Source organism: Sceloporus undulatus, chromosome 9 (genome assembly GCF_019175285.1).
Source record: "Sceloporus undulatus isolate JIND9_A2432 ecotype Alabama chromosome 9, SceUnd_v1.1, whole genome shotgun sequence".
Lineage (NCBI taxonomy): Eukaryota > Metazoa > Chordata > Lepidosauria > Squamata > Phrynosomatidae > Sceloporus > Sceloporus undulatus.
This window is the reverse complement of record NC_056530.1, coordinates 25,711,973-25,728,208: the sequence shown is the minus strand read 5'-3', so window position 1 is coordinate 25,728,208 and position 16,236 is coordinate 25,711,973. Positions and strand designations below refer to the sequence as shown.

Here is a 16,236-nt window from a genome sequence, read left to right as displayed (position 1 = left end):
CACTGCCCTTCACTATTGCTCTTGTGTGCATGAGGGTTGAAAGTCAGTTCTCAGCTGAGCCTAGTTCCATCCGCTCCTGTTGCCCAGGACTAATATTTTATTCTTTTTGGCTGTTTTATCACTTCTTTCTTTCTTTTATTATTTTAAGCTTTGCTCAGATGGACTTTGAAAAAAGAAATGTGTGCTGAGAGAGATCTTTTCTGACACAGTGTTAAAATGCCTACTTTGTAGGTCTGATGTGGAGCGGATCTGCAAGAAGTGGGTCTGAAGGAAAGGATCCATTCCTCCGTCTTGTAGTTTTCAAGTGCGTATGGATCAATGGAAGAAGGAGACTGTGTGCTTTTAGCAGTATAGTTTCCATGAATCTCTCCGTTTGTTGCTATGCTGCAGAATTAATGCCTTTTGACGCCGCTTTGTCATGGCTGCATCCTGGGGGACTCCCGGGATTTGTGGTTTGTCAGGGTGCCAGAGCTCTCTGATGGAGGAGTCTGAATAGCTCCCCAAACTACACATCCCAGAATTCCAAAGCACAGAGGCAGGGTGGGTCAAAGTGCATTCATTCTGCAGTCTCTCCAAAGAGCTTATTTGGGACTTTGGTTGTCTTAGAGGACTCTTCCAAAAAAACAAAACCCTGTATGTCCACCGATGCTCAACCTCTGTCAATAAACGCATATACTGTATAGTAAAATATGCCAGGGATTCTGGGGATTGTCTGAATAACAACAACAACAACAACAACAACATTTCCAGGTTGTGAAGCTGTGATTTTGAAGCCTCTTATCCTTCTTTCCAAAAGAGGGATATGTTTTCCAGCTGGTTCTTTCCAATCTCAATGTGAAATCCAAGCCTTTGCCATAGTCCCCTGGCTTCGCTTATCCCTTTTGCTCTGGAAATCCCACCTGGGTCTCTTGCACAATCTCCCACTTGGAAAATATAGCATCCCATTTCCCTTGTAGCAACCTAAATGCCCTAAAGGCACCTGGATAGCCTAAAGCAGGGGCTCCCAAACTTTAGTCTTCCAAGTGTTTTGGACTCCAGCTCCCAAAATCTCCATCCAGCTTGGTCAACGGTCAGGGTTTCTGGGCGCTGGCGTGCACAATGTTTGGAGGACCAAAGTTTGGGAATGGCTTGAGGGCACCAGATCCAGTCTGATCTTGGAAGCTAAGCAGCTGCACCTGAGGTGCAGACCTCTGGCTGAATGTGAAGGTTGCAAAGGTCTATCTGCATTGGTTTTAAACAGACCTGGCATGGCAAGCAATAACCAGTGGTTTTAAAAAGCAGGGATGTGGCATGGAGCTCCTGGCCAGGAAAAGCTGGCATCTCTGATGTTAAAAATAAACAAGATATTCTTGTTCCTGTGGAAGGATAGATCGGGGGCACGGCACCACATTGTGGCGCATGTGGCTGCCGGATGGAGAGATTTATCGATTCAATCCATGACCGGGAAGAATGTGAGCCAAGCTGCACATGGCATGCGATGGATAGGGCATTTATTTAATGTGTGAAATGCATATACTATGCAGTTGCACAAAGTCAATGCCTTCCTGCTTGACCAAAGGACTTTCAGGATTTATGTATAAGATGCATACAAAACATAAAGGAGTTTAATGTTTAGACTTGCAAATGCAAATAATAACACTAATAATAATAATACTTTTAAAATAGAACCAGGGCGGATTAGTTGGTTGAAAAACCAAACTTGTCAAGCTTTGCTGATAGCGGAGTAGACTAGGCTACCGCTGCTTTTAATACACTGATCTCAATGGTTCAAAGGGCAGATAGAAGAGGGGAATGGCCTTATCTCTCAAGGTGCAAAGATAAGGATCGGTCCTGGCATTGGCCAAAGCAGAAGGAAGCGGCACCGGAGGCAAGACAGCGTCTTCTCGGTGGCCCCGGGCGCCTTTCCTCATTGCAAACCATGGGGCTCTCGACCATGAACTGGAAGTACCTTCTCGGCTCAGTCCTGGCCGCTGCGGGGATGCTGACCATTGGGATCTTGTTGGGACATTTCGCGATCCCCAAAGGATCCCAGGCTCCTGGTTGGGTCCACAGCCTTTCCAGAGACCTGGATCCAGCCCTTTTGGAAGACTTCATGAACCAAGTGGAAGCTGCCCGGATCCGAGAAAACCTCAAGTAAGGCTGCGGGGAGGAAGGCATGTGGCTTACGCTGTATCTGCGTTGCAGAAGTAACCCACTTTCATGCCACCTTAGCAGCCACCTATTGCTATGGCATGAGGCCTAATGCTTGGTCCATCTCTCTTCTCAGGACGCTGTCAGCCAAGCCGCACATGGCGACCACGAAGGGCGACGAAGACCTAGTGCGGCTGATGCTGACCCGATGGCGTGACCCCGAATCCGGTCTGGACAAGGCCACGGAGGTCCAGTACGATGTGTTCCTGTCCTTCCCGGACCCAGAGAGGCCAAACAATGTGGCCGTTGGTAAGGGTTACCTGTAAGGAATTCGTCTTTTCTGACTTCAGGATCGATATAACCACCTGGAAGATGCTCAGAGAAGGCTGCATCCACACTGTGGAAATGACCCAGGTTGGCACCGCTTTAACTGCCATGACTCAATGCTATAAAATTCTGGGATTTGTAGTTTTGTGAGACACTTAGCCTTCTCTGTCGGAAACCTCAACAAACCCCAGGAACCCATACCATGGAGCCATGGCGCTTAAAGTGGTGTCAAACTGGATCATTTCTGCAGCATGGCAACAGCCCCAGAAGATAATAGGATCAGATCTAAAGGTTTTAAGTAACAGGAGAGTGACTTAGGTCCTAAGTTTGAGACCGCTTTGACTGCTCTGGCCCAATGCTAGGAGATTCTGGGAACCAGATTTGGGAGCCATTGAGCCAGAAGAAATCTGGTGCCACACTAAAATACTGTTCCCAGGCTTCCCTGGATTGTCAGCAATTGGAAAGGATGGAAGCACAAGTCACAAAAGCTCTGATTTTTGGCTCTCTTTCATGCCAGTTTTGGAAGATGGCACCGTGCCCTTTACCTCCCGCGAAACAGAAGCGAATCTCACTCTGGACCAAGTGGACAAAGACGTGGTGAAGCCTTATGCGGCTTACGCTCCTCCTGGGAACCCCAAGGTACCAAGTGGGGAAGGGAAGGATGGGTATTGGAGTTCCTATGGTGCTGAGCCTCATGATGCATAGAACTGCATTGCCAAAATGCAGTCTGGCATTGCTTTAACTGCAGTGGCTCAATGCACAAATGTGTCAGAGTCTCCTTCTTTGGAGGCTCAGGCTGGATGGCCGCATGTCTCCCAGGGAGGAGGACTAGGATGGGGTATTCCTGCATGGCAGAATGGGGTTGAATTGGGTGGCCCTTTTTGGGGTCCCTTCAATTCTAGGGGTTAGTGGACAACCCCCTCCACCTTCCCCTAAACAAGACCTGTGCGCATGCAAAGCACATGTGTCTCCTTCATAGGCACCCCTCTCTTTCTCTGGGCACGCACTTCTTCAGTCTAATCAGTCATCGCTTTATCTAATCTCTGCTTGGAATTTGCCCCTTTATGGGCCAAGGAAAGATATCGGCAGGTGCAAATGTTGTTCACTATTATTATTGTTGTTGTTATATTGGTGGCGTTGCCCTGCTAAGTGAGAAGGAGAATGAAAGAGACAGAGAGCATAGGTGCATCCGCACTGTAGAAATCATGCAGTTTGACTCCACTTTAAGGACTCCACTTGTAATTTTGCAAGGTCTTTTTGCTTTTCCTGGTGCTGGTGCCGCACCAAACTACAAATCCCAGGGCCCTGTACACTGGTATTGGAGCCACAGCAGTTAAAGTGGTGTCAAAGTGGGTTATTTCTGCAATGTAGTTGCACCCAGAGAGAGAATGTCAAACTTTTATCAACGAATTCTTAAATCAACGGATGTTAAATTGCCATAGTTTTTTTCTGTTTTCAGTAGTGCACTTTTCTGATGCTCCTTTTCTTCTGCTTTTATCCATCCAGGGAAAACTAGTCTATGCCAACCAAGGCAAAACCAGCGACTATGAATACCTGGTCCAGCAGAATATTGATCTGAATGGTACAATAGCCATCACCCGCTACGGAGGGGCCGGACGGGCCGCCAAGGTACCCCTGGCACCTTCTTTAATACCATACTTATGTTTAGAGTAAGTGCTGTCCTTAACCGCCATCAAGTCACCTTTGACTTATGGAGGCCTTATGAATGAGAGACCTCCAAGGCTGCATCCGCAGAAGTGTGCACTTCGGTGCCATTCCAACTGCCATGGCTCAACATGACGAAACCCTGAGATTTGCAGCTTGTGCTAAATATCTTACCAAACTACGAATCCCAGAGCCTTGACCCAGGTCTCTACCCAAGAGTCCTGGTGCCTCACCAAATAATAAATCCCAGGATTGCGTCAGATGGAGCCATGGCAATGGTGTCGAACTGTATTATTTGGACCACATTGATGCACCCCAGGACTTTGGAGATCTGGGTTTGATGCCACGCTTGGTCACAGTGACCAAGGCACACTCTCTCAGCCCCATAAAACCCCATGATAGGTTCGCCTTAGGGTCACCGTAAGTCGGAAATGACTTGAAGGCAGCACAACAACAACAACTGTTTGGTATTCATGTTTAAATGGCAGCATTGTCACCAAGGTTGCACATCTCCTCCCTGAAACCTAAAGAGCCAGCGGCCGCAGCAAATGATGGAGGTTTGCTGGCGAATGGAGGCACTTTGGGGTGGCATTGCCAGCCCCTTCCCACCGTTGTGGTTCCTCATCACACCGCATCTGAATGCCTGACACCTCGCCTATCTCGGCAGGCCATCAACGGAGCCAAATACGGCGTCATCGGCGTAGCGGTATACACGGATCCAGCCGATATCAATGACAACAAGGCTTTGGCGGAGGAGACCTATCCCCATTCCTGGTACCTGCCCCCTTCCGGTGTGGAGAGGGGCTCCTATAACACCTATTTTGGAGACCTGTTGACCCCTTATTATCCAGCCAAAGGTGAGAGCTCCTGGAAGTGACTTTGGGTCTTTGCACCTCCATGCAACCCAAAAAAGAGTGGATTTTGTACCAATGTTTCAGTTTGGTGCGGGACTTTCGGTGCATCTGCACTGCAGACATAATGCAGTTTGACCGAACTTTAACTGCCAGGGCCTTGTCCAGCAGAATCCTGGGATTTGTATTTTGGTGATTGATAGGGATCTGAATGTTGGACTATTATGACTCTGGAGACCAAGCCCTAGTAAAACTACAAATCCCAGGATTCCATGGGGGGGGACTACAGTCCTTAAAGTGGTGCCAAAAGGCATAGTTTGTACGGTGTAAATGCACCTCACCTTCAAAAAGCCCACCAGCCTCACCAGCCTCCTTCTCCTCTTCGGCTTGCAGGCTTCACTTACAGGATCCCAGAGGACCAGATCACAGGGATCCCTCCGATCCCAATCCAACCCATTGGCTTTGAGGATGCGGAGACACTCATTTGGTGGGTGATGCATTATTTCTGTGGTGCGGATGCAACTAAAGAGGGTTTCTGAAACGTCGCTTTTCCTCTTGTCTTGGCAGTAACTTGGCTGGCATCAGAGCCCCAGACGACTGGCAAGGAGCGCTGGGTTGTGCCTACTCTCTTGGGCCCGGCTTCCGTCAAAATGGGGCATTCCCCAATACCAGGTATATGTTAAACCAGCGATTCCCAAACTCTGGCTTTCCAGATATTTGGGACTTTGGGTCCCAGAAACCAAGGCCATGGGTCAAGATGGCTGAGGCTTCTGGGAGCTGAAGTCCCACAAACATGGAAGACCAGAGTTTGGGAATCACTGTGTTAAATGGAGAGGAGGGTATTATTTAGGACAGACCCAGGCACACCTTTCCAAAACAAGCGTATTTATTTCCCTTATTGCATAATTCAAGGGTGGGCAACTTTAGATTAGATTTTTCTCCAAGTGAGATGCTTTAGGGCTGTCATTCCCAAATGTTGGTCCTCTAGTTGTTTTGGACTTCCGCTCCCAGGATGACTGACCGTTGACCAAGCCGGCCGGGGCTTCTGGGAGTTGAAGTCCAAAACACCTGGAGGACCAGAATCATTGCACAGATCACCGAAAATGCCCCAAATGGAAAAAACCAGAAGCCAGAAATGTCTGAAGCCTGTTTCCATTTTGAGAAATAGAATATTTAGGGACAAAAAGGCAAGTCTCCCCATTGCCTATTAAAACGGTGACCTGGGACGCATAGAAATTTTGGGAAGGTCCAGTGCGCCAGGGGCAACAAAACAGCATTGGAAGGCCAGATCTGACCCATGGCCCATACTTTGCCCATCCTTGGAGTAATTCCACCTTTGTTTCCCAGCGATGTCCAAGTCAACGTCTATAACCAGCGAAGGATCAACCCCTCGTCCAACGTCTTGGGCCTGATCCGGGGAAGCGTTGAGCCCGGTGAGTTTCCTTCTGAGGCCCAGGGCCTCTTTCTTTCTTTCTTTCTTTCTTTCTTTCTTTCTTTCTTTCTAAAACTTTTAATTCATTTTAATACTAATGGTCCAAGCTCACCTGAAGGCTTCCCATAGCTGAGCAGGGATTCGAACCCTGGTCTCCAAAGTCTCCTGCATCCAGTGCTCAGGCCATTATGCAACGCTGGCTCTCTGAGCTCAATTGCGGTCCCTTGAGTTCTAGTTCCTAAGTGACCCTGAGAGAAAAGGGAGTGATGGTTCAATCCAGGGACTTTGGAAACTCTAGTTTAGGGTGCTAGAGCTTTCTTGGGGAACCTTCAAAACCCTCCTCTAAGCTCCAGAGATACAGGATCTCAGCGGCAGAGAGACCCCAACTTGCTCCCATGCGCCAGACTAGTCCCCATACATCTCCTGGCGTTGCATATGGTGAAATGTCGTCTTCTCTTTCCTCCTCTAGACCGCTATGTCCTCTATGGCAACCACAGGGACAGCTGGGTGCATGGCGCCATTGACCCCAGCAGTGGCACGGCTGTAATGCTGGAGGTCAGCCGGGTCTTGGGCAAGATGGTCAAGGAAGGTAAGTTTGGGGTATAGGGATGGAGGGGCTACTGGTGGCCCTTAGCCAGCCTAGGAGATGATGGGGAGGAAGATTTGGGAAGCCACACTTCAATAATGTCTCCATGGAGGACTCCATGGTTTCCATCACTGACCAGGACCTTAAGCTTCTAAGACAGGGAGCCCTTGGTTTCCACTGAGGTTTGGTTCCAGGACCTCCCTATAATACCAAAATCCATGGGTGCTCAAGTCCTATAAAATACAGGTGTTTATCAAACGGGGTTTTTCCAGCTCAGATCCAGGGTGAGTGTGAATCGAGCGATGCGGATTCACGTCAAAACGTTAAAGTCCTTTCACACCTGGTTCCTTTCAGTGGGAGCTGCTCCCGTGGGGCTTCCGGGGGGCTTCTGGACTGAATCCTTACTGGCTCCTCATTTTGGAGGGTTCGCTAGATAAGCGGATTGACGGGATTTGCATTGAGGTTCGCTTTGAATTCACTGCTGATTGGTCTGGTGTGGAATGCCAGATTGCTTGTGCCCTGGAACAGCACCGCAAAACCCCCGGGTTGCAAATTTCCCTGGCGGAGAAGGCCCAGAATTCCATAGCACTGAGCCAGGACAGTTAAAGTGGAGTTAAACCAGATTATCTCCCCAGTGTGGATGCAACCTTAGAGAAAGCAACTGTTACAAAGGGAAGGAGAGATGTAGATGAAATAGAGGAGGAGAATAATATGAGGACAAGAGCATAGATGTCGATGAGGCTGAAACGGATGGGGGCTTTGACAGGGAGGACCCCTTTGACTTTGGCTGCCAGGGATGGGAGAATAGAAGGGAGGAAGAAAGGTGCAGCTGTCATTCAGGTGAAAGTGGAGCCAGGCTCCCTTCTTCGCCCCGGAAGTGCAAAGGTTCAGGATGCGCCCAGAGCCCCACTCAGCATGCGCAAGGGTCCCAATTCGAATCCTTGAATTCCCATGGTCTGCACTGGTGTGGAAATACAATGTGCACTCACTCCGCTTTGCCTGAATCCACATCACCTGACTTGCCTTGGATTCAATCCCCCCCCCCCCGATTCGGAAGGGCAACGGAAGGGCATCCAGGTGTGATAAAACAGCCACGTTATAACATCAATTCGCATCATTCGACCCGCAGTCACCCCTGATCTTAGCTCCAATAACCTCAGTGTGATAAATGCCACAGTCACATAGTGTCCCTTGTATAAAAGGGTAAAAATCAAGGTTTGCATTTTGGAACTTATATATGTCCATAACACGGAGAGCGGCGTCAAACTGGATTATTTCTGGAGGCTGGATGCAGCCATAGAGCAACCTAGATACCCACTGAATCTTGCCCAGTGTTTTGCGCATGACGTCCAAACGCCGAGGAATCCTAGTCGTAGTCTTTTCCTTTCCTTTCCTTAGGGAAGTGGCGCCCACGACGCTCCATCGTTTTTGGCAGCTGGGGCGCCGAGGAGTTTGGCCTCATTGGTTCCACTGAATACACAGAGGTAAGAGATAGTCGGGGAGCGCAAGAGCCTCTTGGTTTCTGAACACATGTGTAGGTTTCCTGCTTGGAAACAGTGGGATGTTTTTGTCCAACCTGCAATATCCAAACTCTGTCCAAGATCAGGGAAGCGGACGTATTGCACAGGTATCATTGCATGCAAAAATGCACCCTTTGGTTGCATTTGCTGCACCCTGGCGCACGGTCAAAATGATGCAGTTTGACACTGGTTTAAGAGCCCAAGAATGAATCATTTCTTTTCTATCGCGCAGGAATTTTACAGCAAGTTGCACCAGCGCAGCGTGGCATACATCAACGTGGACATCGCGGTCTTTGGTAAGCATAGCCCAAAACGACAAGACATTTCATTTGTTTAATGGCTGTAGCTCCATCTTATGGGGTCCTGGAATTTGCAGTTTTGCAAGGTTTTGACCCTTCTGTGCCCAAGAGGAAGGGCAGAAGAAGAAGGAATCTTGCAACCCCTTTAAGATGATCTGGAGAACATTTCCTCATATTCCTGTGTTTTTCCTTCAACAGCCAATGCTACCTTGAGGGCCCAGGGAACGCCGCCCGCGCAAAACGTCATCTTCCAGGCAGCTCAGCAGGTAAGAAAGAAAGGAGATCAATGCTATCAAGGACGACCAAGGCCTTGTCCGCATTGTGCAATCATAGGGCCATGCAATAATCTCCCCTTAATGGCTGGGGCTGCCTCCTTTGGCATTCTGGGATTGATAGTTTTGCAAGCTCTTTGGGATTTCCTGCCAGCCTCCCCAAATCCCAATGCAAACCTTGGGCTGGGAGTCCACCAAATGGCCAAATACCAACCCTAGGAGTCTGTCAAATGTCGCCGTGGGAATTAAAGTGCTCTCAAAATGCTATAAGTGTGTTGTGGAAACCCATCTCCTTTGGTCATACTTTACCTGGAGGAATACTCTCAGGTCTAGTTTTGTCTCCGCTATTCAAGAGGGCTGTGGAGAAGATGGAGCATCTCCAAAATGGTGGAAGGTTTGGAAACCATAAAGCCCAATGAGGAGAGGGTTAGGGAGCTGGAGAAGAGAAGGCTTAAGGGCTGTTTGGTTTTCTAGACCGATGGCATCTCGAAGGGTGCAAGACAGTCATGTAATGAATAAGGCAAGGGTTAGTCTTTCCTTGCCAGGATGAAACAGCCCAAGATTTGCCTTTCCTTTCCAGGTCAAGACCCCAGCTGAGCCCTCCATGTCTGTCTATGAGAACTGGAAGCGCCACTTCAACCGGAGCAGCCCTGTCTATGGCACCATCCCCAGGTGGAAGGGAAGGGATATATGGGGGGCTTCATTAATACAATAACTACAATTTCTCCTGCTGTCTTGAAGAAGCTTCACCCACCTTCCTTCCTTCCTTCCTTCCTTCCTTCCTTCCTTCCTTCCTTCCTTCATGTGGCCATGTTTTAGAAGAGTTTAGATGTTTCGCCCACATAGAGAACATGGCCACATAGCCTGAAAACCCCACAAAAAACTATGGATGCTGGCCATGAAAGCCTTCAAGTCCCTATGACCGATTGCCATCCAGCCTCTGTTTAAAAACCTCCAGAGAAGGAGACTGGCCGCCATCTGAGATGCATCTTCCACCATCAAACAGCTCTCACCATTAGGGACTTCATCCCAACGTTGAGGCGGAATCTCTATCCCTGCAATGTGGATCCATGGCTCCATAGTCTCCTCTTCCCTCACTGTCCCTGTCTTTCATCCAGTTTAGGGTCCCTGGGAGCCGGGAGCGACTATGCCCCTTTTGTGCATTACTTGGGCATCACATCCATGGATATCGCTTACACCTACGACCGGGTAAGTGCTCCCTTAAGGATGGCACATGTGCCAGTTCCCCTTAAAAGCGGACATATTGCTTTTTAGGGTGCCTTCTGGGCTGCAGAAATAATGCCATTTGGCACCATTTTAACTGCCGTGGCTCCATGCCATGGGATTCTGGGGTGTGTAATTTTGCAAGAGATTTCACCTTCCCAGCAACAAACTACAAATCCTAGGATGCCATACCTTTGAGCCAAGGCAGTCAAAGCAGTGCCAAACGGGGTTATTTCTGCAGTGCAGATGCAGCCAAGGTCAGACACAACCGCAGTGACAAAACCTAGTTATGTGGATGATGCAGGATTGCATCCATACTTCTAAAAATCCTATACACACACACACCCCGAGTTGCATTCTGGATCCTCAAGGTAGATTCTAGTTGGACACATTTTGCTTCTTACCTCCTTCCCTTCCCCCAGAGCAAGACTTCCGCCCGGATCTACCCTACCTACCACACTGCCTTCGATACCTTTGACTACGCTGAAAGATTCATAGATCCAGGTAAGGGCTGAGTATGAGGTGAACTGATAATAGCAGTGTCTTACGACCAAGAAGCTCTTCCTAAGGTTGAGGTGGAACCCCTTTTCCTGTAGTTTGCATCCATCGCTCCATCTCTGGAGCTGCAGGAAACAAGTTTGCTCCTTCCCAAAATGACATCCTTCAAATATTTAAAGAGGGCTATCATGTCTGACACTTTCTTAGCCTCAGTTGAAGGCAATGGCAAACCTCCTCTGAACCAGCCTTGCCAAGAAAACCCCAGGAGAGGTTGGCCTTAGGGTTGCCATAAGTCAGAAATGACTTGGAGGCACATATCAGTTTAAAAGGACAAAGAAGGCACATGCCACATTTAAAACCCACAGTTTAAAAAGCCATCTGGATAAGCCTGCCAGAGGATTTGTTTGTCCGTATCTGTGTGACGGCTATGTGTTGCCCTTTCCATGCCAGGGTTCACCAGCCACCAAGCCGTGGCACGGACAGCCGGCAACGTCTTGTTGCGCTTGGCGGACACCTTGATCCTCCCCTTGAACGTGAGCGACTACGGGGAAATGCTGGAGCAGATGTACGGAGCGGCCGAACAGGCCTTCCAGGCGGAACTGACCAAGAACAACATCTCTCTGGGTACGGAGGTAGGACTGGGAATGCCATGCGGTGGGATGGAGGCAGCCAGATGGCACATTTTGGGCATGGAAAGATAGATCCGATGGGTGCAAATGTGGTGCCTGTCCCAAGCGCATTGGAAAGCAATTGTTGCTGGTGAGCCATATCAGATATAATACTTTTATCCTGATGTATTTGGCTTTATTCCCCCCCCCCCCCCGTTTGAGCCCCGTTGAAGGATGCAGTCACACGCTTCCAGTCCGCAGCCACCGGTCTGAACCAACGCATTGCTGATCTGCAAAAGGATGGAGCGCCCAGGTGAGCCTCCAAAACTCATGTCCGAATCTGTGGTTGGTGTGTATCCTGAGAGCAACTCTGGGTTATGGCAACCCTTGCATTTCTGGGCAAGGTTTCCTCCCAGGAGGGCCTTAGTTCCCCTGAGGCTGAGAGAGTGTGCATTTGCCCCAAGGTCACCCATAGGATTTCACGGCTGAGTGTGGATTCGAACCCTGGCCTCCAGAGCCCTGGTCCAGTAACCAAACCATTGAGCCGTACTGGCACCAATACCCAGAAGGGTGTTGCCATTGCCAAGTATACAATGGCAAAACCATGCGTCAAAATGGGGATGCTTTGATGGAGAGTTCCTGCATGGCAGAATAAAGGGGTTGGGCTGGATCAGGGCCCTTCTTGGGGTCTCTTCCAACTCTTGTTATTCTATGACTCTATGATTCATGCGCACCTTACGCACATAGCCTGGACGTCATTTTATACACAGTATTTTAAAACCATTTTTGGGGAAGGAAACAAATAATGTTGGTGTGCCCTGAACCGTCAGAAAGCAAAGGAGTCACTATCTCTATGGTAGATTTGGGGGTATTTGGGATTTCCGGATAAGGGAGACTATATGACTAATAACAGGGGGGACCCCTTTTGAAAGTTGGTGCTGAAGGTGGGTTTTGGGTCTGGGAATCTGAGGCTTACTTGCCTTGCCTTAAGAGAAGTGTGCAAGTTTGTGTAGGATGCAATCGGTTCAACTCTTGCTCCATCTCTGCGAACTCTGTTCATGCTCAGAGGCTCAGTGATGTGTGGCCAGCACCTTCTGAAGCACCCCTGTTTCCTTCTTCCCCCATCCTCCCTCCCATGTTCCCAAAAAGCCCCTTCGACGTCCGGACGGTGAACGACCAACTGATGCTGCTGGAAAGAGCCTTCCTCGACCCCAGAGCCTTCCCAGAGAAGCATTACTACAGGTAAGGCAAACTAGCCACTCTGCTTAGTTGAATGGACTTACATTGACCCATGGATAAGCCAGCCTAGGTTTCTGGGGGTCAAATGTCTAGAGTTATCCATGAGTATGAACAGTACGTAAAGCATGGCACAGAGAGCGACTTGGTCTCAGCATCGCGTCTCCTTCTCCTTTCTTTTCCCCGCAGCCACGTCCTCCTGGCCTCCAAGTCCTCCTCCGTGGCCACCTTCCCAGGCCTCGCCGATGCCGCGTCTGGCGGCAACTGGGACGAAGCCCGCAAGCACCTGACCATCGTGACCCAAGCGGTCGAGAACGCTGCCTCCTTCCTCGAACCTGTGGCTGAATAGCGGGATCTTTAAAGCGAACCTTAAATCCCTTACTGCAAAAATAAATCAATGGGGTGAAAGAAATGCCTAGCCTGGGCATATGAGCAGCCTGAGAATGTACTAGATCTCTCCTTTGTACAAAACAGCCCTATAAGGTAGACCTGGGTTACCTGTCCATATCACAGGTGAGTGCAAACAGTGGACCAAGAGAATAGCTGCCTCCCTTGGAGTTTTGGGGCTCATTCCCCAGCCCCAGCGATGGGCAAAACACATCCCTATGGACCATGTGTGGCCCCAAGATGATCAATGTTAGGGTTGCCACATCTCAGAGTCCCCCCCCCCCAACTTTTATGGGTCATCCCCATGTTGGAGACAGCATTGCAAAAGTGGGCGATGCTCAGCATTAAGAAAGGACTGGGTGCAAATCTCCATCTCAGCTATTAAAGCAGCGGCTTGCTCTGATTTGCTTTACTGTATTATTTCATTGAATCTTGCAAAGGGATTTCTGGGCTCACCTGCATGAATCATTTACTCCCAGTTCTCCCCAGTCTCGCTGTGTCCAGTTTCCAAGGTCCGTGGCCATAACCCCCAAATGCTCTTCATGACCCAGGTTTCAAAACCATAACCTTTTCCTCCAAGTTCTGAAGGATCAAAGCCCAAACTAGGGATCCAGGGAGTTTTTGCAAGGCTTTTGCAAGTTAATTTTATTCTCCTATTTTAGAAGAGAGGGGTTGCAGCAGCGGAGTTTAGAGGGGAGATTCCTCATTTACAACTAAGGGATTAAATTGTGGAACGGACGGACACACACGCACACACACCAGCCTCCAAAGCTTTGGGGAGAGCCTTCATTCTTCCGCGAGCGGCTCATCGAAGACATCGATCGGTTGGCAGTAATGGTCGATCACAGCGGGATGGGAGCCCCTTCCGTTCAGAAAGAGGGTAAAAATGCACTTCAGTTTCTGGAGAGATGAAGGGAGAACCAAAGGAAGAAAGGGGTGAGTGACTGACTCTTTGGGGTTCCTGTTTGCCAAAGACAAAGGCCTTTGTGGGCTAGCAATCTGCATTTCTGGCCACTTCTGGATCACCAAGCCCCATGTTATTCAATGGCAGTGCTTGCAAAACCGTTGAGTAAAACAGGTTTGTTTATCACATGACACCAAACGCAACCAGGAGCCATTCTGAACACAATCAGCGGTCATTCCAGGGTTAGGTAAATTCAGGGGAAAGAGGATTTACTTATCCCTGGAATGACCCCCGATTTTGTTTAGGATGGCTCCTGATTGAAACCCCATGACTGCCCCAGCATTGCCTTCCCATTGACCCTGGGATAACTTCACATTTTGCTCATGTGATAAGGGCCAAAGATGATGTCCGGACTGTTCAGTGCCAAACCCAGGGCATACCCCTCTTACCATGGATTGAGCCTCACCTGTTGTTCAGATTCAGGTGGCAGGCCACAGTGCGCCATACCATACTCCTCTACTAATTCCCCCATGTCTCGAAGGTGCGCGCGAAGAGCACTATCCAGCCTCCTGTCCTCCGTGGTGCAATTGGTGTTCACCAAATACACCGTGAACGTTAAGAGTGTGCCAAGGGCTTTCTGGAAGAGGAGAAGAAAAGATGTCACCAGAAGGGTACTCTAATTCCTTCTCCAACCAAACACTGGAGGGTTTCCTTGGCAAGATTTCTCCAGAGAGGGTTTGCCATGGCTTTCCTCTGAGAAAATGTGACTTGCTCCAGGGCACCCAATGGGTTCCTATGGCTGAATGGGAACCAAACCCTGGTCTCCCAGTGTCCAAACCCAATGTTCAAACTGCTCCATCCCCACAATTGACACCTGATCCCACCTCCGTTGGAGTCCTCCATACGCTGGCGTCCCTTACCTGGATCTGGACCTCGGTGTCCTCCAAATGCCTGTACAGGGGACCCGGGTGGCGGTTGTTGTAGTGTCTCAGAGCCAGGGTCTTGTAGAAGCCCATCTCTGGGTAAGCTTCTCCATGTTCCTTCAGACCCCTGAGTCTCCTCTCCGCCTGTCTCTCCAGTTCCTCTGAGTCTTCCCCGGATGGTGCCAGGTCTTCCCAACTTTCCGGAAGAGGCTCTTCTTCTACCGAATCTTCCTCCAAAGGGCTCTCATGTTCTTCCCAATCTTCTTCTTCTTCTTCCAAGGCAACTTGGGGGTCTTCAAAGTCCTGCCCCAAAACTGGCTGCCCCAGAAGCAGCGCCCATCCAAGGAACAGATGGAAAGGCACCAAGGAACCCATCATGGCACTGCCAAGAAAGAAAGTGACTGCTGGCAGGAGAGGAAGCCCTGCTTATATAGGGAAGGTGAAGCCCCACCCACCCAAGTGGCCCCACCCACAAGGCTGATAAACCCCACCCACTCTTCTTCCAAGACACGCCCACTTTGCATCCAGATCTGAAAAGCACAGCTGAGTCTGCAGCAGACTTGAGCATCAACCCTCATATTTTCCAGCATCAAATCCTCATTCCCCCCCCATTCAAACCTAAATCCCTTTTCCTCCAAAGGAAACTATGACTCTGGAGAGCAGGGTTCGAATCCCTGCTCAGCCCTGAAAACACATTGGCAAGCCACACTCAAACCCTCTTGGGATATTAAACCTGGCCAAGAAACCCAAAGGACAAGGTTGCCATTGACGGGAGTCAAGTTGGAGGGGCATCAGGAGGGGTTTGGGTGTTGGACTGGGACCCCGGAGAGCAGGATTCGAATCCCTGGTCAGCAATGGAGACCCATCAGGTGCCTTTAGGCAAGTCGCACTCTCTCAGCCTCAGAGGATGGCAATGGCAAACCCTTTCTGAACCAGCGTGGCCAAGAAGACCCAGAAGTAGGATCGCCATAAGCCATAAATGACATGAACAACAATGATCTCACTTCTAGGAGCAAAAGAGAACAAAGCCCAAAGGGCAACGGAGGCCATCAGATTGCCATTCATCTGTGCCAAAGGACACCAACAGTCAAGGTATTGTTTCCACCTGTTTTGAAGCCCTCTCTTATCATCCCAAGACCTTTTGGGGCACGAGAGAGAAGACGCTGCCATCCAGAAAGAGTTGTCGTTGGCACAGATCTGAAGGTGACTCAGTTTACAAGCCTCCGAGGAGCCAAAGCAAACCTCTGGTGATCTCCAAAGAGAGGCCAGCTTTGGTTTATGCCCCAATGGCTCTTACATTTCCTGCCAGGCCGGGATCTCGCTGTTCCTAGCCATGTCCATGGATAGCCAGGTGTCCTTAATGGTCATGATCAC

General features: G+C 49.5%; 2 protein-coding genes across 3 annotated transcripts; one reads left to right on the top strand and one right to left on the bottom strand.

Annotated features, from left to right (window-relative positions):
- The first annotated feature begins 1,837 nt into the window (after nt 1-1,837).
- Nucleotides 1,838-13,438, top strand: NAALADL1 (N-acetylated alpha-linked acidic dipeptidase like 1). 2 transcript variants are annotated; one of them, XM_042438896.1, is made up of 19 exons: nt 1,839-2,133; nt 2,267-2,439; nt 2,975-3,096; nt 3,964-4,086; nt 4,790-4,979; nt 5,367-5,460; nt 5,541-5,645; nt 6,321-6,406; nt 6,875-6,994; nt 8,390-8,475; nt 8,744-8,807; nt 9,009-9,076; nt 9,663-9,754; nt 10,201-10,291; nt 10,729-10,810; nt 11,255-11,428; nt 11,635-11,725; nt 12,562-12,654; nt 12,838-13,438. In XM_042438896.1, exons 1-19 carry the CDS (start codon nt 1,919-1,921, stop codon nt 12,995-12,997), a joined length of 2,229 nt encoding a protein of 742 aa, XP_042294830.1. In that variant the 5' UTR covers nt 1,839-1,918; the 3' UTR covers nt 12,998-13,438. The 2 variants fall into 2 exon arrangements, 1 of the variants encoding a protein (XP_042294830.1); XR_006100640.1 differs by lacking the exon at nt 12,838-13,438 and having other exon boundaries at nt 1,838-2,133; nt 11,255-11,436; nt 12,562-12,608.
- Nucleotides 13,439-13,678: 240 nt separating this feature from the next.
- Nucleotides 13,679-15,279, bottom strand: LOC121915017. The gene is made up of 3 exons (XM_042438834.1): nt 14,860-15,279; nt 14,406-14,576; nt 13,679-13,935 (listed from the first exon to the last, which is right to left on the bottom strand). Exons 1-3 carry the CDS (start codon nt 15,238-15,240, stop codon nt 13,822-13,824), a joined length of 666 nt encoding a protein of 221 aa, XP_042294768.1. The 5' UTR covers nt 15,241-15,279; the 3' UTR covers nt 13,679-13,821.
- Nucleotides 15,280-16,236: the final 957 nt, after the last annotated feature.

Excerpts from the sequence above, each read along its gene's own strand:
- NAALADL1 (XM_042438896.1), top strand. The coding sequence starts at position 1,919 with ATGGGGCTCTCGACCATGAACTGGAAGTACCTTCTCGGCTCAGTCCTG. Across the intron at positions 3,097-3,963 it reads CTCCTCCTGGGAACCCCAAG|GGAAAACTAGTCTATGCCAA; the intron begins GTACCAAGTGGG and ends TTATCCATCCAG. Across the intron at positions 12,655-12,837 it reads CCAGAGAAGCATTACTACAG|CCACGTCCTCCTGGCCTCCA; the intron begins GTAAGGCAAACT and ends TTTTCCCCGCAG.
- LOC121915017 (XM_042438834.1), bottom strand. The coding sequence starts at position 15,240 with ATGATGGGTTCCTTGGTGCCTTTCCATCTGTTCCTTGGATGGGCGCTG. Across the intron at positions 14,577-14,859 it reads ACACCGAGGTCCAGATCCAG|AAAGCCCTTGGCACACTCTT; the intron begins GTAAGGGACGCC and ends CTCCTCTTCCAG. Across the intron at positions 13,936-14,405 it reads CACCTGAATCTGAACAACAG|AAACTGAAGTGCATTTTTAC; the intron begins GTGAGGCTCAAT and ends TCATCTCTCCAG.